Genomic DNA, 25,306 nt, shown 5'->3' with positions numbered 1-25,306 from the left:
GGTCGTAGTGCTTAAGATGCTGTAAATATGTTCATCATCGATAATATATATATATATATATATATATATATATATATATATATATATATATAAAATAACACGTCCTGACTGACTGACTGACTGACTGACTGACTGACTCATCGCCGAGCCAAAACTACTGGACATAAAGAAATGAAATTTTGGCTATATATTCATATTAACATGTAGGTGCTCGCTAAGAGATGATTTTTGTATATTCCATCGCTAAGGGGGTAAAAAGGAGGGTGAAATTTTAAAATGAGTGTATCTATATCTCAAAACTTTAAAAGTTTACAGATGTAAAAATTGGTATTTAGAATTTTCTTTAAAAATAAGGAGACACGTATTATTTTGTTTTCGGAAAATCCCAATTGGAGGGGTGAAAAGGGTGAAAAAGGGGTTGAATGCCTTTAATGCGGATACTAATATATCAGAAACTGAAGATGTTACAGACATGAAAATTGGTATTGGGAATCTCCCTTGAAAATAAAGAAACATATATTTTTGTGTTTTTGGATAATCTTATTAATAGGGGGTGAACAGGAGTGAAAAGCGGGGTGAATTTTTAAAAGACGACATCTGCAAATTATCTCAGACACGCAACATATTGAATATTTGAAAACTGGTATTTGGAATTTCCTGTAAAAGTAAAGAAACATAAATATTTCTTTCCGAAAAATTCGCTTAAGGGGAACTGAAAATTTTTAAAATTAGCATATTAACAGTATATTTCAAAAACTTAACATGTTGCGGACGTGAAAATTGGTATTTTGAATCTCTATTTAAAATAGTGAAACACGTATTATTTGGTTTTCGGAAAAAAACCTTAACGTTGGGGGGGGGGATGAAAGAATTGAAAAATTATTTGAATTATTTGTATAAGAATGTATGTAGGCTATATATACCAAAAAAATCTAAAGATGTTACAGACGTGAAAACTGGTGTTTGGAATCTCCTTTAAAAATAAAGAAACACGCATTTGGGAGGGGGTGATCAACTTGGTAGGGGGGGATGAAAACGGAGATGAATTCCTTTCACGAGGATACATCCATCTCAAAAAATGAAGATGTTACAGTCGTGATAATTTGTATTTGGAAGCTCCTTTAAAAAACCGGGTACTGTTTGTTTTTAGAAAGTTCACTTGAGTGGGATGTGTGAAAGGAAAAAAAATTGAATTCTTTTTCTGGAGAAACTGAAGGTTAGAGACGTGGAAATTGGTATTTGGAATCTCCTTTAAAAATAAAAGAACATGCATTTTTGGGTGGGGGAAAACAACTTAACGGGCGGAGGTGGAGTGAGAAAGGAGTTGAATTATTTTCATGAGGATACTTATATCTCAGTCCGCCTCCGTGGCTAAATGGTTAGCGTGCTGGCCTTTAGTCACAGGGGTCCCGGGTTCGATTCTCGGCAGGGTCGGAAATTTTTACCACCATTGGTTAAATTCTCTGGCACGGGGGCTTGGTGTATGTGTCGTCTTCATCATCATTTCATCTTCATCATAACGCACAGGTCGCCTAAGGGAGTCAAATCGAAAGACCTGCACCTGGCGAGCCGAACATGTCCTCGGACACTTCTGGCACTAAAAGCCATATACCATTTCATTTCATATCTCAAAAACTAAAGATGTTACAGACGTGAAAATTAGTATTTGGTATCTTCTTTAAAAATGAAGAAACATGCATTTTCGGGGGGAAATCAACTTTGGGGCGGGGGCGGTGAAAAAGATGTGTAATTTCTTTTTATGATGATACATGTACCGGTATCTCAAAACTGAAGACGTTACAGTCGTGATAATTGGCATTTTGGAGCCTTATAAATAAAGGAACAAGTATTTTTGGCTTTCGAAAAATGCACGTAAGGGGGAGGGTGAAAAGAAGTGAAAAAATTTAGTTATTTTTATGGTGAAACTTAGATCTCAAAAACTTAAGGTTACGCACGTGAAAATTTGTATTTTGAATCTCCTTTAAAAATAAAGAAACACGCATTTTGTGGGGGTGGAATCGACATAACAGGCTAGGGTGAAAAAAGAGTTGAATTCCGTTTATGAGGGTACTTATATCTCAGACACTGAAGATGTTAGAGGCATGAACATTTGTATTTGGAATCTTCTCTCAAAGTAGAGAAACACGTGTTTTTTGTCTTCGGAAAATCCACTTAAGGGGCGTGATTGAATTGAAAAATTAGTTGAATTCTTTGTATGAGTATACTTATTCTGTATATCAAAAGCTAAAGATGTTAAAGAGGTGAAAATTTGTATTTGGAATCTCCTTTAAAAATAAAGAAACGCGCACTTTTGGAGAGTGGGGAATCAACTTAACGGGTAGGAAAGTGTGAGGGGGGGAGGTGAAAAAGGAGTTGAATTACTTTAATGAGAATACATATATCTCAAAATCTAAAATTGTTACAGACGTAAAAATTAGTATTTGGAATCTCCTTGACAAACAAAGAAACACGCATTTGTTTTTTCGGAAAATCGACGTAAGGGGTGTGGGGTTGAAAATAAGTAAGTAAGGAGTTGAAGTTGAAATCTGTTTATGAGGATACTTTATCTTAAAAATTGAAGCTGTTGCAGACGTGAAAGTTGGTTTTTTGAATTTCCTTTCAAAATAAAGAAACACGTATTTTTGTTTTCGGAAAGTCCACTTAAGGCGGGAGAAGGATGGAAAGAAGTCAAGAAGCAGAAGAAGAAGTTGAATTATTCTTATGAGTATACATTTATCTCAAAAACCGAAGGGGTTACAGACGTACAGACATGAACACTGGTATTTGGAATCTCCTTTAAAAATAATGAAACACGTATTCTTTTGTTTTCAGAAAATGCAGTTAAGAATTGAAAAAGCGGGTGAATTTTTAAAATGAGTACCGGTATATGTACATTATATGTCAAAAACTTAACATGTTAGAGACAAGAAACTTGGTATTTGGAAAGTCCTTTAAAACTACAGGAACATGTACCTTTTTGTTTTCGGAGAAGGCACTCAACAGGGGGTGAAAAGAAGTGAAAAATAATTGAATTATTTTATATGAGGATAATTATATCTTAAAAACTGAAGATGTAACAGACATGAAAATTGGTATTCGGAATCTCCTTTAGAAATAAAAGAACATGTATTTATTTTTTCGACTTCAGATAAGACTGTTTCTCACATGTACAATTCTATGTCGCATGGTCGTCTTAGGCCCAAAAGGTAATACCACAAACATGGTTTACAAATAATTTCTGGGAAAAAATGAAACTCAATTTGTGGGTGAGTGTTTATACTTTAGAAATTTTCAGATATTGTCTTAGTGCAACGCCGAGGAAGGATTACTTTGATCAAATTACGAAATCCACGCCAGCGAAGCCGCGGGTAATTGCTAGTTACCAATATAATCCGCCTTCAATTTAATCATGCCTTAACCCCATAGTATAAACACAAATTCCATTTTATTTCAAATTCATTGTGCATCTGTGGCGTATCTGATGCAGATGCGAATCATTTAATTCTCCATTGTCCTGTATATGAATCGCCCCTTTTTTCGCAGCTACTTAGTCTTCGCTATCCGCAAATACAGTAGAGACAATACGCGACACTTCCGGATTTAGCCTTGTTAAAATGGGAGACAAGTCGCAAGTGGCGCTCCTAATGGCGTGACCTGAAAATTCGCGCTAAATTCAAATATCAATGGAAATGTATATACGGAAATGGATAAATAAATTACGTCTAAAGAGAAAGTGTTACTATGATATTAACTTCAAATTTGCTAAAGCAATTCTGGATAAATGAATGAAGAATTATTTAACAGGTTATTATTTAAAGACTGAAATTAGACATATAATCAAGATGTGAAATGGACTGCGGTGAAAGGGCTTGATCTTTCATTTATGCATTTTCTTAGCTTTAAAATTCCTGCCTGAACGTTCAAGGCTAGATTTGTATTTTTTTTTCTCATTTAAAAACATTGTATCATCACATTAAACCACTTGTCAACAAAAATTTCGGCACATTCCTTACACACGTGATTCAATGAATTTACATTTAAGAGCTGGACAATTTTCCTATTAACTTGAAGCCTACTAACAGAAAGAAAATATATAAATTTAGCCTCAAAAACATTCAAACTTTCCCTATAAGCAATACTTGCCATAATGCTATTGCATTAGGGTAAAGCAAATTTACATCATATTGTTTCAACAAAATATGTACATTTCTTAAATCACCTAGATTTTCTTCAGTGCTTGACAACGCATTACAGCATTCCAAATGGGGTAACTTGGAACACAACCAGCCACACACATATGCATATGTATTTTCCTGAATTAAATCAAACCACAGATCACACCTACAACAACACAACGGTATTGAAGGTTAACTGCTGCACTATACAATAAAATATGAGTATTATATTTTAAGCCAGTTAAAATGTGAGTCGCGCAGGTCAGAAGTTTAGGAAGTACTTAAAAATACCTTTGTAACTGGAAGAATATATATGCAAACACAATATTTACTTACATTTTCTTGTCAAGAGGAAAACGGAATAAAGCCCGTGAATCCTTCTGCACTTCATAGTTATTGCAGCCAAACACAGCACATTTCTAACCACTCATATTGAGAGGAGATATAAAGGAATGCCACAAGCTACTATTTACTTATGTCAACTTAATGCAAATGCATAAATAACGTCAAACATTCCACAAACAAATGCACGTGCTCTTATGACAGAATCAGTAACTCTCAGGTCACTCCTCTTGAGAGAGCTCTAATCCCTGTCCCTCGATATCTCTCAGAGTGTCGCGTATTGTCTACTGTATTTGCCATCCGCTACCTACAAATGTGTCTTGTTTATTATATAAACCTACTCCAGATATCATCAATGCGATCAATACATATTTGGACAATGCAACCATACAGTTGTAAGGTAATACTTCTGGCAACAATGGAGTTCTTAGCATTCTTTCTTTTCGTACATTCTAATAAAATTCGTCAAGTGAGTTCAGAGTTGTTCTATCCTATCTTCTAAGGTTATGAGGTCAAAAGTCCTGCTTCGCTTAGTGTACCTCTTGAAATTTACTAATATCGTGTGTATCTCAAGAAGAAAGGCTATCAGACACGTATGAGATTGGTGATCTGACATTTTGTGTGTAATTTGTGATTTTTTCGGATGTGTAAATGACCCTCTACTTATTTTGATTTGTGACTTGGTGATAAATATAAGCCCATTAATCTTTCAACAAGCAGAAAAGCAGACATTCAAGATGACACCATATGTTGGTCCTCCACTATCGGCAGCCTTAAGATGGTTTTCCGTGGTTTCACATTTTCACACCAGGCAAATGCTTACCTTAATTAAGGCCATGGCAGCTTCCTTCCAACTCCTAGGCCTTTCCTATCCCATCGTCGCCATAAGACCTATCTGTGTCGGTGCGACGTAAAGCAAATAGCAAAATATATATTTGAAGATCGTCAGCATAGAGGTGGTGTGTGTTATTTCCTGTCATTGATATAAATACAGAAAATTAGGGGCCCTGGAATACTGCCCTGCGGGGCAACACTAAGTTTCATTTTCCATTTAGAGGCTTTGTCGTTTACTGTTACACGCTGTTGACGGTTACTCAAATAAGAACTAAAAACCTTAAGCGCAGCCAGGTCGAAATTTAGCAGTTCCATTTTATCATAGTCGGAATTACTATAGTGTCAAAGGCGCTACTGAAGTCAAGAAGGATAAGTATAGTGAGCAGTCGCTTGTACATAGTGATTCTAATGTCTTCAGTAACCTTCAAAAGTGCTGTCGCGGTACTGTGACCCTTCTTAAATCCAGATTGCAAAGGGTCCAAAAGAGCATTTTTATTTAGGTATTCCAGAACTTGCACTTATACTAAACGTTCAAAGGCTTTAGAAAGCGCAGGGAGTATGGACATCGGACGATAGTCAGAGGGTGATTGTGGGTCTAAACTCTTAGGTACCGGTATAATATTGGCTGTTTTCCAGACAGGAGGGAAAGTTCCGTTTAGTAAACAATAGTTCAGTATGTGCGTCAGTATAGGCAGGACAGCACCCATAATGTTATGTATAAAAGTAGCTGCCTCTGTGGATCCGTGGTAGAGTGTCGGCCTCCGGATCCCAAGATAGCGGGTTCGAACCCGGCAGAGGTAGCCGGATTTTTGAAGGGCGGAAAAAAGTCCATTCGACACTCCATGTCGTACGATGTCGGCATGTAAAAGATCTCTGGTGATACATTTGGTATTTACCCGACAAAATTAATTCAATCTCAGCCATAGACGCCCAAGAGAGATCCGGTTTACTCTATGTCCGCTAGATGGCAGACAGAGTAAACCAGAACGTCGAAATTGACGAGCAGACAGCCAGATGGCGTCAAATCGAAATGTCTGCAAAACGGTAGCTGAGGCCATACGATTATTATTAATGTATAAAAGTAATAGGAATATCATCTACACCTGTAGTCTTTGATTTAATCGAGTACAAAGCCTTTTTAACCTGATTTTCTGGGACACTGTGAAATGTGAATGGTGGATTGGCTGGAGGGGAGGGCGGTGAGTCGGTGCAGTTAATTGAGCTAGGTTGAATATTTATTCTACTAAAGTAATCGTTCAGTTCGTCAAGTAGAATGTCAGGGAGTTGTCTGTCTCTGTTGACGTTTTCCTATTCCCAGAGCTCTAAGTTGGTCCCATGCGCGATTAAAATTTAAGTTGTTAGCTAAATTCCGGAAATATATACATTTTTTATTTCTGATTAACTGCTTAGTGCGATTTCTTAAGATGCGGCAAGATTCGAAGCCTGTGTCATCTAGGGTTTGTTTATAATGTCGAAATAACGAGTCACGGTGGGCCATCATTCTCGTGGTTTCGTCATCTAGCCATGGACAAGAAAGGCGAGAAACCTGTATTCGACCTGTGTGTGTGTATTTCTTTTGCCGCATTATTTGTATATAATGTCACTTCTTTATTGCTTATCACATGACCATTATTATAATAACATTACCGTATTTATTCTAAACCAGAATATTGCATCTTTACTCAAACTGTTTATTCTTGCACTCGGAATATGTGAAATGCTGCTGTTATGTTGGGATGGGAGTGACAGAGGTACCCTTTTTTTTCTATTTGTTTTACGTCGCACCGACACAGATAGGTCTTATGGCGACGATGGGATAGGAAAGGCCTAGGAATGGGAAGGAAGCGGCCGTGGCCTTAATTAAGGTGCAGCCGCGGCATTTGCCTGGTGTGAAAATGGGAAACTACGGAAAACTATCTTCAGGGCGGCCGACAGTGGGGTTCGAACCCACTATCTCCCGATTATTGGATACTGGCCGCACTTAAGCGACTGCAGCTATCGAGCTCGGTGATACCCCTTTTATTAAGCATTTTATATATAATGTATATTAATATTAACTTCCGGAGTCCGACTCATTGGCTGAATGACCAGTGTTGAGGCCTTCGGTTCAGAGGGTCACGGGTTCGATGCCGGCCGGTTCGTGGATTTTAATTGCATCTGATTAATTTTTCTGGCTCGGGGACTGGGTGTTTGCCCCAATACTTTCCTCTTCATATTCAGACAACATACTACACGACCAAAGAAAGACACAACAGTGATTACATCCCTTCATTTAGGGTTGGCGTCGGGAAGGACATCCGACCGTAAAACAGGGCCAAATCCACATGTGCGACACAGTTCGCACCCGCGACCCCACAGGTGTGGGAAAAGCGGGGAAGAAGAAGATGGAGAAGAAGATGAAGATTACTTTTAGCTTCCGGAATCTGCACGAATCCGCCACTCTTACTTGATCCAAGGACACTCATTTCTTTTTTTTTTGTTTTTTGTTTTTTTTGTTTTAGATATTCTACACCACCTAAATTCTGGAAGTTTGGACACCTATCAAAATAAAATTATGCATGAATACCCCGCCCCCCTCCCAAACTGAAATCCTGGCTACGCTACTGACTAAACGTACACGTTCTTCCTGAAACATTCGTAATGAACGAGTAAGACGTTGAAATGTTAACCACTTGCAGTCACGTTCAGTGTAATGTGGCCAGAAATAAATCTTTATGAAGTGCGAGTATTCCAAGGTATTCCGAAGTTTGAACGGTAAGTAGCTATGCATTCTGAAAGTGACTGTAATGTATGAACAAGGACGCAGGAAATTATACGCGTGTGACTAAACTCTGTGTCTTAATATCGAATGAGAAGGCGGGAGATGCAACAGTTCCAGTATGCAAGAGACTTCAGCAAGGTAAGGCAGGTGGTTTCCTTCCTGAAATATGTCCTAAAATGACAATTTCCCAAGTAAAGCCATTCATCTGAAAGTTATAATGGCTGAAGATAAGGTTTAAGGAACTTGTTCGACTTCCGGCAGCAACAAAATCTGAGTTTATGAGAGTAGAAAAGTTCATTACTAGTTACGACAATAACCCCCTAACTGCTCAATTAGAAGTCAGATTAAACTTACTAGAGGTGCACTGGGTGAAATATAATGACATTCAAGATGAGTTGGAAGCAGTTCAAGGTGTTACTGACGAAACTGAACGGGGTCAAATGGAAGATAGGTACTGCAATGCTGTTAGCTTCTTCCGCTCTTCAATGAAAAAAGTCGAATCTAATCAGCACGTCAGTTCGGATCCATAAATAAAGGTTAAGCTACCGTACCAGCCAGATATGAAGGGAAGGTATCAGGAGTTCTTGCAATAATATGAAGAGTTGCGTCATATGTCACTAGTCGACAAGAAGGATTACACATTCCCACCATTTTACATGCCACACCATGGTGTTATAAACAAGAACAGTTAAACAACTAAGCTAAGGGTTGTTTTTAATGCGTCAGAACGGAGCGACAATCGAGCTCCATTGAATGATTTGTTAATGGTCGGTGCAACTGTAGATGATGATCTGTACTCAATACTTCAAAGATTCCGACTGCATAGAATTGCATTTAAGGCTGACATTGCCGGGCTGAGTGGCTCAGACGGTTGAGGCGCAGGCCTTCTGACCCCAACTTGGCAGATTCGATTCTGGCTCAGTCCGATGGTATTTGCAGGGCTCAAATACGTCAGCCTTGTGTCGATAGATTTACTGGCACATAAAAGAACTCCTGAGAGACTAAATTCTGGCACCTCGGCGTCTCAGAAAACTGTAAAAGTAGTTAGTGCGATGTAAAGCCAATTACATTATTAAGGCTGAGATTGAGAAAATGTATAGGCAAATTTAAGTACATCGTTTAGACCGACACCTCCAAAGAATAGTGTGGAGAAGTGATCCAAACCAACCAGTTCAAGAGTACGAATTGAACACTGTTACATATGGAACAGCATCGGCGCCATTCCTAAACACAAGATGCCTAAGAAGTTTGACTGCAGATGAATCACTGAACTATCCTGAATCAGCCAGAACAGCCGACAATGATTTTTATGTTGATGACATAATTTCTGGAGCGAATGACTTAAATGAAGCTTTAAGATTACAGAAAGATTTAATAGCAATGATGAGGAGCGGTGGATTTCATCTAAGGAAGTGGATATCCAATCAAAATATCCCACCAGAAGATGTTGACACAAATGTCCCACTGAATTTCAATGACAAGGAAACTAAGAAAACGTTAGGAGTTTTATGAAACCCAGTGACTGACAAATTATTGTTTGATATCCAGCCTAAACCAGACAATATTGTAACCAAAAGGAGTGTTTTGAGGACAATTGCTTCTATATATGATCCTATAGGACTTTTAGGCCCCATAATTGTTACCTGTAAACAGTTAGCAACTATAAACAACATCAAGGTCAACAGTTTTATTGCTAGTACGGAAGGCAGTGACACATTTGAATTCCACGGATTTTCAGATGCCAATGATTTGGCATATGCAGCTTGCTTCTATCTTCGAACCATATACTCTGAAGGAAATGTAAATATCAAACTACTAAGGTCACGATCAAGAATAGCTCCTTTAAAGATGCTACAGCTACCAAGACTAGAACTTTATGGGGCTCTCTTACTTTCAGAATTGTATCACAAGACACAAGGGGCATTAAAGAAGCAATTTCACAACGTTAGATTTTGGTCTGACTCAAGCGTAACCCTATCTTGACTTGTTTCTTCACCGCCACGATGGAAGACATTTGTTGCGAGCAGGGTAAATTAAATTCAAGAAATGACAAATGTGTGTGACTGAGTCACGTCAGTAGCAAGAAGAATCTTGCAGATGTAATATCACGTGGAGTTGAACCTAGGAAACTTAAGGATCTTAGCTTATGGTGGAACAGCTGAGACTGGTTAAAGAAACAGGCGTCGCAATGGCCAAAGATGCAGAAGCCAATAGAAACTGCTTAAGAAAGGAGAACACATAAGAAGGAAGCAACGACCAGTCTTCTGAGTGCAGTGGTTCCTCTCACAGTATTCACCAAGTTGTCGTCATGGCCTAAGTTATGTAGGATTGTCTCCGATTGCTTAAGATTTACTCATAATTGTCGGATAAGGGAGAATAGATTACACGGACCACTGAGTCCAAAGGAACTGCATAGTTGGTATATGTAATATATGCTCAAATGGATTCCTACATACAAGACCTACAAAATTTGACAGAAAACAAAGAACTCTCTACCAAGATTTCATTGAGATCTGTTAATCCTTTTGTTGATGGAAAACTATTGCTCAAGGTGAGCGGTAGGCTACGACCAAGACCGACTACAATAATATCAGACCTTAATGTTACTATCGATTAGGAGGAAAATGGCGACTTCGTGGGCGAGCGTTTGAGACATGTGGTTGGTTCATATCTGTGTTTACATTCTGTTAGTGTTATTTTGATCGAGTTATTGAAGTATAAAGTATAATGGTTTATCAGTATGGTGTTTTGTTAGAAATTTATATGATGGTATTTTTGATGTAGAATAGTGTTTATATTGTCGTGCTTGTAACATAGCACAAAATGGGTCGTTCCTGCTGCGTTCGTGGTTGTAGATCTAATTATACCGTTGCTGAAGCGTTTAAATTCCCTGAAGATAGATCTCTACAGGAGAAATGGATAAGGAATATTCACCGGGAAAATTTGGAAGTCAAAGACCAAACTATCGTACTGGGCTGTGTGTGTAACCAAAATTTGTGGTTAGGGAAGATCTCTTTTCAAACGATAACGGTGAGCCTATTCGTTTTAGTTTTCTCATTCAGTCGGAGTAATTCCATGTAAGTTGACGATAAGTATTAGTTTCTATGTAGAACATAAGTGTGTGAGTGTATTTATATGGGTCACTGGTCACAAGGATCCGGAATTATACGCAGTCATGTGAGAATATATTAGTTTTGATCGTGTTGTGAACTGGATTTAAATCGAACTATGGCAGTGCCTCTCATACATCTATTCTTAAGTTCTCTAAGGAATAAAACATTAAGAGAGAAGTGGATTAGGAACATACATCGTGAATATTTCTACAAAACAGTAGTATGCATATGTCATCTGAGAGTAAGTCTGAGATTAGGGAAGACTATTTTTTCTAATTCTAAATGGTTGACCTATTCGTATTCCTCAAAAAACAATTCATTTAGATATTGATAATTGATATGGTGATGTTCCTTCAGTGTCTATGTGCTTCAAAGTGTCGTGTGATTTAGATGCAATTGTATTTTGAAAGAATCTGTGCTTGCCTGCGGGAACATTTGGCTAGATCTTGGTGTATGACAAAACTTACAGTGTGATAGATGGAGCAATCTGAACACTGTTACACAGAAGAAATAGTGACTTGCAGGGATGGTGGTGGTGGTGATTATTGTTTTAAGAGGAAATACAACTAGGCAACCATCCTCTATATAACATTAATCACAGAGATAGAATGGAAGGGGTCCGACACTACGAAAAATGAAGGTATCGGTCGAAGGAAGACAAGGGCCACGAAGGGCATGAAAATGAAAGACTCCCTAGGCATCCATACGTAATACCATCGGGGTCAGAAAAGAACAAGTGTTGACCAAGGGATGCCGGATATGATAGATGAAAGAGAGGAGCCTGGCACAAGTAAGTGGAAGTAATGCCAGGACTCAGCTGAGGGCCCCGTGGTCGCTCCAGAGTTCAGAGCCCCTGGGGCCCCTTTTAGTCGCCTCTTAAGACAGGCAGGGGATACCGTGGGTGTTATTCTACCGCCCCCACCCACAGGGGGGATTTGCAGGGATTAGATTTGTTTGTAACTCAGGGGTTTTATTGTACCAATACCTTCCGATTCATGCTGTGGATATCTGTTATCAAGCAGTCTACACCAAATTGTAGCTCGTCCATGTAGGTTAAAGACATCATTGTTTAGAGTCAATAGAGCTGTTTTACTCATGTTCTTCAATGGGGAAAATCCTATTATATATTTCGTGTCTGAACTTTTCATTGCTAAGTTTACCACCATGGTTGGAAGTGCTACTATATCATATGTCAACATATGATATAAGAGTTTCCAGTAAGGAAGAACAAGTGTTGACCAAGGGATGCCGGATATGATAGATGAAAGTGAGGAGCCTGGCACAAGTAAGTGGAAGCAATGCCAGGACTCAGCTGAGGGCCCCGTGGGCTGTTCATTGGGCTGGCATAATCATTTCGGCTGTACTTCATTTTCATCATTTTCATTTTCTTCATTTTCATCGAGTGCTGAACATCAGAAATTGTCCACCACTGCGAAACTAAGACAACGCGTTATGTTTCATAGTTCTTATGAGAGTGAATAAATCGAGGAATTTTGCATCTTAAATTATTTATAAACATTCAAAATGATGTTATAAATATCATTTTAACAGTTTTATAATGTATTTCCATCTATCCAGCGAAGTGTAATCTAAGAGAAAACGTTATTTGACTAAGTGACATTTCGAAATAATCAGCTTATTGTTCTCTTTTGCTGTGGGGCTGTCCATCTATTCTAGCAGAATATGCGTGATTCTAGTTGATCATATGTGATGAGTACTTGTTCGCGAGGTGTTTTCATAGGTGCAACAGTGATTTTCCTTATGATGTTACATTTATCATGTTAAATTACCTACCACCGTTTGCAAAATATGTACGCGATCTTTTCTTAATTTCTGGCGGATTGAATCAGATATTCTGTAGCTCTTTCAGTGGCATCAACACAAGTAATTTAATGTGACGCCGGGCTGAGTGGCTCAGGCGGTTGAAGCTCTGGCCTTCTGACCCCAACTTGGCGGGTTTGATTCCGGCTCATTCCGGTAGTATTTGAAGGTGCTCAAATACGTCAGCCTCGTGTCGGTAAATTTACTGGCAGGTAAAATAACTTCTTTGGGACGAAATTCTGACATCTCCGAAAATCATGAGTTGGTTTATCGTCGAAATGAAGTTATTGCGTGCTACCCCAACCTTCATCAGTCGGCAGCTACTGCGCCCACGACGTCCACCATCTTGGTTTTGATATTACGGTCTGATATATTGTAGTCGGTCTTGCTACGACACTCGAACTTATGCTTTGAGCAACAACATCCTCTAATCTTAGTCAAAGCATCATATTACAAAGCTCATTTTTGAGTACACTCACAAGAAACATCAGCATGCAAGAGGACAATTGTTACTAACAGATTGGGATGGACCTTCATTCACTGACTGCAGCAATTTCTGTCGGGTTTAGAAGCGATTTTGATTCACAAGCCGTGAAACGCACCTACGGACCCTCTTGTAAGGATCCTGTTCCGAACACAATTCTGACGTCGTTTTTCGTGGCCACATTTAGTACACCACTACTTGTAGACACATTGAACATACCGCTGTGAAACACTAACAAATCCAGCAACTTCACGCACCGTATGGCCATGGGCACGGCCAAATGCGATTGCTCCTTTTTGCCACTCTGTCACATCCTCACATCTGCCCATTTCGACGTACACTGTCCGCTTGGAATGTCAATGTCTCGCTGATCGCTACTGCCCTGTGCTCAAGTAGAGGCAGTGCGCATGCAGTTGAGCACGGGACTTATTTGCTGCACCATCCATACAGGCCTAATGATCCATCTGTGCGTGCGCACTAGGGTGACTCATTTTTTGTCCAGCAAACTTAGTTAAAATCAACCATAAATACTCACGAGTAAACTGTAACGCCACGTAATTATTCACATATACATTGTAAATTATATAATAACGTACTATCTATTGCATATAAGATAGGTAACTTAAAGGGTCCACCTTTTCAATACAAATAAATGTTATAATGTTCAAGTTACAACATATTTACTTGGAACTAGTTTCAACGCTATTTAGTGTCATCTTCAGGCAAAATGTGAGAAATAGGCATAGGCGTATACATGCACACTTGTACATTACACAAAATGTTATTTCGTAAATGTAGTCCAGGTGGTGTGGTATCTGGCATCTTAATCGTCAACAGCGATTGCAGCGGGTCTTCTAGAAACCATTTTCACTTACATACTACGATCCTAGAAAGGCATGAACATTCGTTTTCATTGGTCAGCTTTGAAAGACGCCCTTTCCACGTCGTGGGCGTGAATTTATTCGCACCAGTTCGTCTACTAGATGCGTTACGTGTTCAGCGTTACTAAGTTTTGTAAATGTAGGATAAATGTGATCTATGAAACGGTGTCTTACTGTATTACAGTACGTATTGTCCGATGGAAATTAGCAAATAATAAAGTGAGCCTCAACCCAGGATCGAACCCTCGAACTCCTGCATGCCAACCCAAAACTCTATCCACTGCACCAACTATACATGTATGTGCTGACAGAGATAGTTACCCTACATGTGGTTACAGTGTTGCCAGATTGCCACTCTTCAATGTTCTTTTTCTGCCGAATATACTCGCAGGACGAACTTTTGTGAGAGACATTTTTTATTGCTGGCATGTGAGGAGTCGCGCTGCGACGCCCGAGTGTGCTAATTTCGCTTCACTCTGTATAAATTATCTCAATTTAGCCAACAATTTCTTAATAAATATTATAAATTCTCATCAAATAAATCTATAAGGAACACTGTAGAATTAGTAAACAAACTAGACAGTTTCAAACTTCAACCATATCATTCAATGCACTCCTTTGATATAATCAACATGTATCCCAGTATAAAAACTAACCCATTATTCCCGATCATCGAAAAAACTTACTAGCTAACAATCAATTAAGTAAACTTGAAGTTCAGGACTTCATGACTATCTTAGAATTACTAATTAACAATACCGGTAATTAGTTTACATTTGATGAGTTTATTTACAAACAAGACGGTTTAGCAATGGGTTCACCGGCCTCGGGAATTCTAACAGAGATCTACCTTGATTTCTTAGAACATACCGCCATCGACGATAACATTAAATCTGCCAATATCCAATTTTCTGGGTTAGGTATGTGGATGACACATTTATAATCCTAGATGAACGCTCTATAGATGCGCCATCCACCCTCAAAAATCTTAACAACATCGATCACAACATTAAGTTTACCTTAGAATCAGAGTTAAATAATTCTATCAATTTTCTAGACCTAACAATCAATAGGCATCCCTCTTCATTTACATATAGTATTTATAGAAAGCCCACTCAAAAGGCCACTACTATAAGAAATGACTCACTACATCCTCAAACACAAAAAGCGGCTACATACAATAGCTTGGTAGATCGAGCATGCAGGATTCCGATATCCAGAAAAAACTTAAATAAAGAACTGAACACCATTCGTTCTATAGCAAAATTTAATGGGTTTAATGAAGCCTTTATTGAAAGAATAATCAATAAATTCAAATACCGCCCAAAAACCACCTTAATAAAAGACAGTACTAGCACTGCCACGTTTTCAACTTTTACCTTTAATAAGGAAATTTACGTCACTAACGTTTTTAAAAAACGCAACATTAAAATAGCCTTTCATACTAACAATAGAAGCGCAGAGATCCTGCATAACTGTACATCAATAAATAAAAGCAGTCCTTTTTCAAAATCAGGTGCATATAGGTTTTCTTGCCAAGACTGCAATAGCTCTTACCTAGGTCAAACAGGACGTAGTTTCAAAATCAGATATGCAGAACATGTTAATGCTATAAAGCACAACCGTTTTTCTGCGGTCGGCCTACATATGAAAGAATTTCAGCACAACTTTACTGAAATAGATCAAGGTCTTGAGGTATTAGAAGTTCTAAACAAAGGTTCTTTACTAGACATCACTGAAAACCGCTATATTCATTTAGATCAATATTTCAGTTCAAACCTAAACCTAAATGATGTCTCCGAGAAACCAAAAATACTACTCAACTTTCTCATTACATTCAAAAATATTAATATTTCGAATAATAGATCTGTCTTTCACATTGTGCATAATACTTTCTTATGCCACGCACTTTCACTGCATCACCCTCACTAATCTCCCCCTCCTTCCACTCCTCACATCCTCCCCTGCCGCTCCTCCTTCCCTCTCCCCTCCTACCCCAACAATAGCTGTTCCCCTGACCTAAGCTGTCCATCCTTAACTGCCAAGTTCATTGCCAAGTTCATCTCAATCCTAAGTTTTTAAAAATGTTATGTACATTTTTGTGACGATTGTGTTTGTTGAATCCTAACTTATGTTTGTACTACACTCGTGGTAGGTGACATAATGGAAGAGTGTCTGCAAAAATTTGAATCTTTAACTGCCAAGTTAATCTCGAACTTCCGCGTGGTTTTATTGTATTGTATGTTTTTTGGAGGATTGTGTTTTTGAGTCCTAACCCATTTTCGTACAGTTTTGATTCACCCTATATGGATAATTTTGATGACTGACAATTTCTGAACTTATAATTCACTATTTTATGTCTCTTTTACTCTTATTGAATCATAATGTTGTAATATTTTGTGTAATGTACAAGTCTGCATGTATACGCCTATGCCTATTTCTCACATTTTGGCTGAAGATGACACTAAGTAGCATTGAAACTAGCTCCAAGTACATATGTTGTAACTTAAACATTATAACATTTATTTGTATTGAAAAGGTGGACACATTACGTTCTCAGTTCAATACGGACAAAAAATGAAATTCTTAGATTTAAATTATCCATTGCAATTAAACACCTCTACTTCACGTCACACCATCTTAAAGATGGAGTTTCTCTAAGAATACGGCAACATATTGCATTGAGTGAGGGCCTCATGGTCCCGTTCCTCTCGTCGAGTGGCAGCGATTGCCGAGGCTAGGGAAGTAGTGTATGTGCGAGAGAGAGACTGAGAACGTGGTAGATGAACTTACCAGCCACCCCGCATCCACCTGCTTCCCGCCACTCACTCCTGTCTATGGAGTTTTCAAATGAGCAAACTTTGACACCCCAAAACTGGTGCTAGATATACGATTGGGCATCTAACTTTGATATGGCAGAATAAAACTTTCCTACTGAAATCGTTACACCAAATCTCAATCAGATCCAAGACTTAGGGATGAAAAGTTTCCTTGTAAGTGTTCAATAGCATACAATAGTGTTGAACAAATTTCTCCTAAATTTTAAAATGGAAAGCTTGGAACTGAGGAGACAAAAGGATGACATGAAGTTTCTGTACAAAACTGTAAATACTATTATAGACAACCCTGAGTTTTTATGCCTCTTGAGCTTTCACATGCGAGGACAAATGTAACGTATCATAATTAAAAAGTCAGAACAACCACTCATAAAAATTCCCCACTCTACAGGCTATGCAATGTCTACAACAGTGAAGTTCAGAAAAATAATTCTTTAGACTTCTGTGTACCTCTGGACCTGTTTTTACAACAATTCAGCATCTCCGTGAAAACTTTCTAATTTGTAATGCTGATTTGAACCACAAAATATATTATCAACATTCTACATTAAGCCCTATCCCGTAAATGTAATTATAAGTGTTAGAACTAGAAGAAAATAATAGTTTAGATACGAAATTATGATGTTAATTTTTTTAATTTTTATTTTACTCTTTCTTGTAAAGATTAAATTAGATAGATGTGAAATACTGTTCCTTTCTCATTGTAAACATAATATTAGAATAGTTCAGATATTAGGTTATTAAACTAATTCGAAGCATAAAAAAACACATGTAAACATTTGCACTGTAATTTGGATTAGAAATCCTGTAGTGCACAATAAATAAATAAATAAATAAATAAATAAATAAATAAATAAATAAATAAATAAATAAATAAATAAATAAATAAATAAATAAATAAATAAATAAATAAATAAATAAATAAATAAATAAATAAATAAATAAATAAATAAATAAATAAATAAATAAATAAATAAATAAATAAATAAATAAATAAATAAATAAATAAATAAATAAATAAATAAATAAATAAATAAATAAATAAATAAATAAATAAATAAATAAATAAATAAATAAATAAATAAATAAATAAATAAATAAATAAATAAATAAATAAATAAATAAATAAATAAATAAATAAATAAATAAATAAATAAATAAATAAATAAATAAATAAATAAATAAATAAATAAATAAATAAATAAATAAATAAATAAATAAATAAATAAATAAATAAATAAATAAATAAATAAATAAATAAATAAATAAATAAATAAATAAATAAATAAATAAATAAATAAATAAATAAATAAATAAATAAATAAATAAATAAATAAATAAATAAATAAATAAATAAATAAATAAATAAATAAATAAATAAATAAATAAATAAATAAATAAATAAATAAATAAATAAATAAATAAATAAATAAATAAATAAATAAATAAATAAATAAATAAATAAATAAATAAATAAATAAATAAATAAATAAATAAATAAATAAATAAATAAATAAATAAATAAATAAATAAATAAATAAATAAATAAATAAATAAATAAATAAATAAATAAATAAATAAATAAATAAATAAATAAATAAATAAATAAATAAATAAATAAATAAATAAATAAATAAATAAATAAATAAATAAATAAATAAATAAATAAATAAATAAATAAATAAATAAATAAATAAATAAATAAATAAATAAATAAATAAATAAATAAATAAATAAATAAATAAATAAATAAATAAATAAATAAATAAATAAATAAATAAATAAATAAATAAATAAATAAATAAATAAATAAATAAATAAATAAATAAATAAATAAATAAATAAATAAATAAATAAATAAATAAATAAATAAATAAATAAATAAATAAATAAATAAATAAATACTGTGAAACTCTGAGGACCCATTCGTGCTTGCCATGCTGATGTTATGCTTCTTTGCTTTCAGGTGAGAGACATCTCTCGGAGTTCCTTGTGTCGAGATCACAGCCATGTAGTACAACCTCTTGACCTGCTGAATGGCTTTCTCGCCTTCCTCATTGTATTCATACTTGGAAAGCTTGCATATGACTACTGGGCCTTCAAGAGAACCGGGAAGCTTCCATGGATTGTTTCCAAGATGCCATGATGCTACGTCAAAACACAAACTCAGCACATTAATTTTAAGACATCTAAGTTATGAAGAGTATTGTAATTGATAATATATTTAAATAGATATGTTAATTTAGGAGGTTGAATGTATTCTGTGTCATCAAAATAGAAAATGTTTTGTGGTGTGCAATTTGTGCATTTAACCGTACATTTTTTACTTTTAAGGACCATGTAACAAGGCATTGAGTACCAAAGATTAAACGTATAAACTTGTGAGACATTGTGTTCCTTAACTGACAAGTTACAACAAATGTATTTATTCATCCCACAAGAGAGTGGTGCTGGTTTGAATATCAGTGCCCTGAGTGTGATTTTATATAGTTTCCCTTCACTCATTGCAGTAAAATTCTGTCTGACTCGTTGGCTGAATGGTCAGCATATTGGCCTTCGGTTCAGAGGGTCCCGGGTTCGATCCCGGCCGGGTCGGAGATTTTAACTTTCATTGGTTGGTTATGTGAACGAATCTGATCTACGAAATGTCACTGTAATATTTGTCTCGAATGGAAGATAATAATTGCTTTTACTCAAATAAAGTGTAAAATCTGCGGTAAATTTAAAAATACCGTCATTACAAGAGAAATATCTATATACTTGAGGGCTGTAGACAGCAGGACTCCCTTATCTTGAATTCTGCTGCTCATGCCGTCTTTTGCTTCTTTCTTGAGGTCCAGGGCTATCACCGATGAATGGGAGTGCTATGTCTGTGAATTCTCATTATCTTTGTCCATATGACTAGCGCAGGCATTTCAAACAGCAAAACAGCATGATCCCTTGACCAATACATATATTACTTTTTCGTTGAAAGGAAAACAGCATGATCCCTGGACCAATAAATATATCACTTATTGAATGGGTTGGGGCACAAAACAAATGAACATCATGAAGAAATCGACACCTAATTAATTCAAACAAATTCAGTGAGCAAAGACATCACACATGAAAATGCTAGACAAACAAAGCACATACGGAAGCGCTGCGACGTAGCAGAAAAAATAGTTGTAATGTAGTAAAGTATGTATCCATATTATTCTCCACATGTAAAATATTTTGTACTATTTCTTAATTTACCGCAGATTTTACAATTTATTTGAGTAAAATCTATTATTACCTTCCATTTGGGACAAATATTACAGTGACATTTCGTGGATCCAGTTCGTTCACGTAACCTCATTGGCTGATTCCAATGGCTCGGGGGCCGGGTGTTTCTGCTGTCCCCAAAATCCCTTCAACTCACACACCACACATAACACTATCCTCCACCACAATAACACGCAGTTATCTACACATGGCAGATGCCGCCCACCCTCATCGGAGGGTCTGCCTTACAAGGGCTGCACTCGGTTAGAAATAGCCACATGAAATTTTAATTATAGTAAAATTCTGGTTTGGTGATAATTTCAAGTCCGGAGATCCCTATCTCAATCGTAGACACTAGCATCTAGCAATTACATACCGGTACAGTGTTAAGTAGTGTAACTGTTGACTCTACAATAACATAAATTATCAGAGATTCTACTCGCACACAAGTGCAAAGGGCAATATCAAGAGTACATCGCTGGACCCTCAAAAGAAATAAAAGATATACCGAGTGAGGTGGCTGCATGTTACAGGAAGATGGTGGGTCCAAATCCTACCTTCGGCATTTGATTCGTGGGACGCTGAACCATTAGAAAAAAAAAAGCGAAGTTAATGCATTTATTTCTGCCTATCAGAAAAAGTATTCTTATTTCTTCACGGCTTAAAATGTTCAGAAATGTATTTTCTGAGAGGATAAAGAAATAATACGAACAGTAGCTCAGACGTCCTCACATTGACTACTGTGATCTAATGTAATAAATCAAAGTAGAAATGTAGCGATGTATGAAGATACGTATAGAAAGGAAAATACTTATGAATTAAAGACGCAATTCTAGGATCCCTAGAAACTTTAAAAGTGGTACCAGAGAACTTCACACCCACAAAATTCATAGAAAATTGAAAATTCTCTCATCAGTCTGAGAAAGCGGAGCCGGGGGTCCGAAATCGGGACTCAGAAGAAAAATGGTGTAAATACTCTAGCGTGAGTGATTCTTCATCCATGGGAAACTTTTATTTCTAAAGCAATGATCTATAGTATTTGTGGGCTTAAAAGTCATCTGCACGTCCAAATTATTCTTTTACATTGAACTCCGAGAATATGTTCAGGGACATTTTCGAGATATTGAGGAGGTAAGGAAATATAATTGATCAATGAAAGAGGCTCCATTTAAGTGATCGGTTGGTTGGTATTGGCGAGAAACCTACAGATACAGCATACTGGGTGGAACGTAACTGATGCACCAAATTTGAATGAATAACCTTTATTTCCTCCACATCTGTACAGTAAAATATACCAAATGGATCTATTCAGAGAAAAAATAAAACAAAATTACAAATTTAAAGTTACATCTTAAAGTACATGTTACTGAGCCTGTGTATCCCACTGCCCTAGCCACGGATACCGTGTAGCCAGAGCAAACTTCATCACCTCTCCCTACTGATGTACAGTAGAGAGAGATTCCCCTCCACCTATGCAGATTTCCAGCAGCAGGGGTTTCCTATCTTATCACTCCTCCTAACCTACTCCAACCTCCTCACGAGTTAGGCCAGGTCACCTGATGCACCAAATTAACACAAGTAATAGATCGTGGAGAGAGGAGTACAATGCTTGCAGCTTGCACCGTTCTCGAAGAAAGTCGTGCTTTAGGAATTTCAAGAATTACAATGCTGTGGCTGGCGTTAGCTACTGATGAAGCTGCCGGGGTAGCTAGACAAGTGTTTAAAACTATTGCAGCCTGCTGTTGTATCTTCTAGGTTGAGCGTCTGCTGTCGACAAAAACAACAGCAACATGCATATCCTATTTCCAGAGGAATGACTAGCACTAGTGCATTGATCTAGTTTTCTGACAGTACAGTACTTCACGCTTTAGACTATTAAAAAATGTATTCAACAATATGAAATTCAGCGTAACTTGGTCTATTCCAATGATGATGATTCCTGCCCCTTATTTGTACCCTGAATATGAAAATCAGAAACCACAGAACACACTCTTCAAGACGGCTGGCAGTGGGATTCAATCCACTCACCATCCGTCTGCAGCAAACTCGCCGGAATAGCGTGCCACTGACAATTACACCATGCTGCTTGGGTTGGTCAGCTTGTTAATAAATACCATAATGAGAACACAACTGTCTGGCTGCATAGCTGAATGGTTAGCATACTGGTCTTTCGCCCTTGAGGCTCCAGGTATGATTTCCGTCCAGGCTAGGAATTCCTATAGCTCGGGGACTGGGCGCTCCTGTCATCTTCAACACTTGTATACAGCACACAACAGAACACGACACTCACAACCACATTAACATGCAGCATTTCTCCTCTAATGGTTGGTATGAGGAAAGACATCCAGCCAGCTCTCCTGACCACGCAAGAAAAAGGGGTGCAATAGAAACAGTCCCAGTGCCGTCGCTGCTCGCTTCTCACCAAGTCACTCCGGGTTTGATTTCTGGCCAGTGCATGTGGGATCTACGAAAGGAAATATCACGTTCTATGGGTCGAATTCCACATAAAAAGTGCCTCTTTTGGTATTCCTTAGAACTAAACTAGACGCGAGAGGTGAGCGATCGTCGGGTACTGAGAACATAATTCACAGCCAGTCGTCTGTCCTACATACACTTCGTGTACTGTACTTTTCTGGAAGGATTGATAGGAGGGTGGTATGTACATACATGTAGTTCACCTCCAGCGGAGCAATGCCTGAAAAGTGCTGCGCCAACTCGAGACAAGGATATGAATTTACTTTTACAAAACTGTTGCAAACTTCGGGCTGAGAAGACTTGCGAGTGAGGAGACGAGCTGCTCGACTAAGCGGTATGTTCAGAGCTGCTAGTAGAGGAATGGCGTGGATTGACATTAGTAGACAAATGTGCTTGAATGTTTTTTTCTCTTTTGCGGTAAGAACATTCATAATATTGGAATTCAAGAGAACAGATTGGTGCATATTTTTGTTTGTATGAAGAGGTGTAAGAGATTGGAATAATTCACCAAGGGAGATATTCAATAAATTCCCAACTTCTTTGACATAATTTAAGAAAAGGGTAGGTAAACAACTGGTAGGCTATCTGCCACCTGGGTGACTGCCCTAAATGCAGATCTTTGGTGACCGATCGTTCGCCGATACGAAGCCCTTCTTTATGGAAATCATTTTAACGTACATCTCTGCAGTTGCACGAGCATTCTGTCCTACTTCGCCGTAAATTAAAATCTTGTCCAGGTATTTGCATGATGTGAACTGTGGCATGGCTAAGCGGTGTGTTCACTAGCTACACACTAGTCATATCCGGGTTATGAACATTAAGTCATAGGTCACTCCTCTCCTCACAACGAGGCTGCCGACCTCGCAGTTCTGTTCGCTTCACAATAGCTGCGTCGCCACATGTTCTTTGCTACCATTCAAATCATAACTTATTAATTTTTTATAGTTGAACATAATGAGATACAGGAAAAATAACCAGTAATCATTTGTTCTGACACATATTTCTAGGTGTTAGTACTCCATCGTCTTATGTTTCGAGCATTAACACTTTACATCACTGATTTCATTTGATATTATAGTGTAACGGTGCAAGCTACGACCTGAAACTTGCGATATTGTGATTCTCTCCCCAAGATCTATTACTTCTGTTAATTTGGTGCATCAGTTACTTTCCACCACGTACATTAAAACATAATTAATGGAGATAATTTGGGGTCGATTTTAAATTAAACAATACACGTTTTAATTAATTAAAATAACCTAAGTGATTGTACAAGGTACACTAAAACCTTGTGCTTAGGAATAAAATATATATGTACCTACACAATGGACCTGGTTCGCCTGTATATTTTATTTTGTACAATAATAGGTATACATCATTCCCCACCCTGATGAAGTGGGTCGACATGTGTCGGTATGAAGTAAAGCAACTTGTAAAAAAAATTTAAAATATATTACTTCAATGACATTCATTTATTTTATCAACATGTGCATTTATAGGTTTTTAAAGCCATTTACGGTGGAGAGAAATAAACAGTTAAACTAGGGACGGGGCTGGACAAAGTGAAGGCCTCTCAACAGGGCGTGAATCAGCTCAGGTAGGAAGGGAAGCTTGTGGTCAAAGTTTCCGAGGATGCGTCTTTGGAATTGGAGGGTGACATATGTATCAAGCTTATAAAAGAGGAAGATGTCGTACAGGTATGAGGTGTGGTATCGGAATGGAAGCAGGAGGGCGTGAGGTTCTATGGAGAGAAGTGGTCGGTAGGGACTGGAATAGGCGACTGCTCTTCAGGCAGTGAGACCGCAGTTGACGGGAAACCATACAAAAAATTTCTAGGTGTGTAGAAGTATAGAGAAACTTGTGTCGTCGAATCAGCGAACGAGTTGGGGTCTCGTCCAAAGTGTGCAAATTTTCAGCACGATCTGCGATTCCCCAGTTCAGACACTTTGGGCATGAGCTGTTGGAAGTGAGGATGTTAGGTGAGGTGTTCATTCTGGATGATCCCAATTTATTTTGATGCAAGTGTAATGGACTAGTACAACTTGGAAACAATTCTCTAACCCATGGGTAAATAATGAAAATACTGAGCTCTATTATTATTTACATAGTTATGTACTGACTTTATTTGGTATAAATCGTGGTCATAATGAGATGTGAGTTTATGTCATGACACGTCTGCTGTATGTAGATTAAATATGATGATGATGATGATGATGATGATGATGATTATGATGATGATGCTTGTTGTTTTAAGGGGCCTAACATCGAAGGTCATCGGCCCCAAATTAAATATGAGTTTATTTAATGCAAGAATGCGTAATTGATAGCATATAATTT

The 25,306-nt window shown here is 37.0% G+C and overlaps 1 protein-coding gene across 1 annotated transcript in view; it reads left to right on the top strand.

The window, feature by feature from the left end:
- swi2 (Protein singed wings 2) overlaps positions 1 to 19,633 on the top strand; it is a 494,822-nt gene extending 475,189 nt beyond the window's left edge. The window contains exon 9 of the mRNA XM_067139747.2: positions 19,215 to 19,633. Within this exon, the coding sequence (XP_066995848.1) occupies positions 19,215 to 19,394 (180 nt within the window). The 3' untranslated portion in view covers positions 19,395 to 19,633. The remainder of the gene's footprint in view (positions 1 to 19,214) is intronic.
- The last annotated feature ends 5,673 nt before the right edge of the window (positions 19,634 to 25,306 follow it).

This window comes from Anabrus simplex, chromosome 2 (assembly GCF_040414725.1).
Source record: "Anabrus simplex isolate iqAnaSimp1 chromosome 2, ASM4041472v1, whole genome shotgun sequence".
Taxonomy (NCBI): domain Eukaryota; kingdom Metazoa; phylum Arthropoda; class Insecta; order Orthoptera; family Tettigoniidae; genus Anabrus; species Anabrus simplex.
Note: the sequence above shows the minus strand (reverse complement) of the source record. Positions and strands in the feature narration are given on the sequence as shown.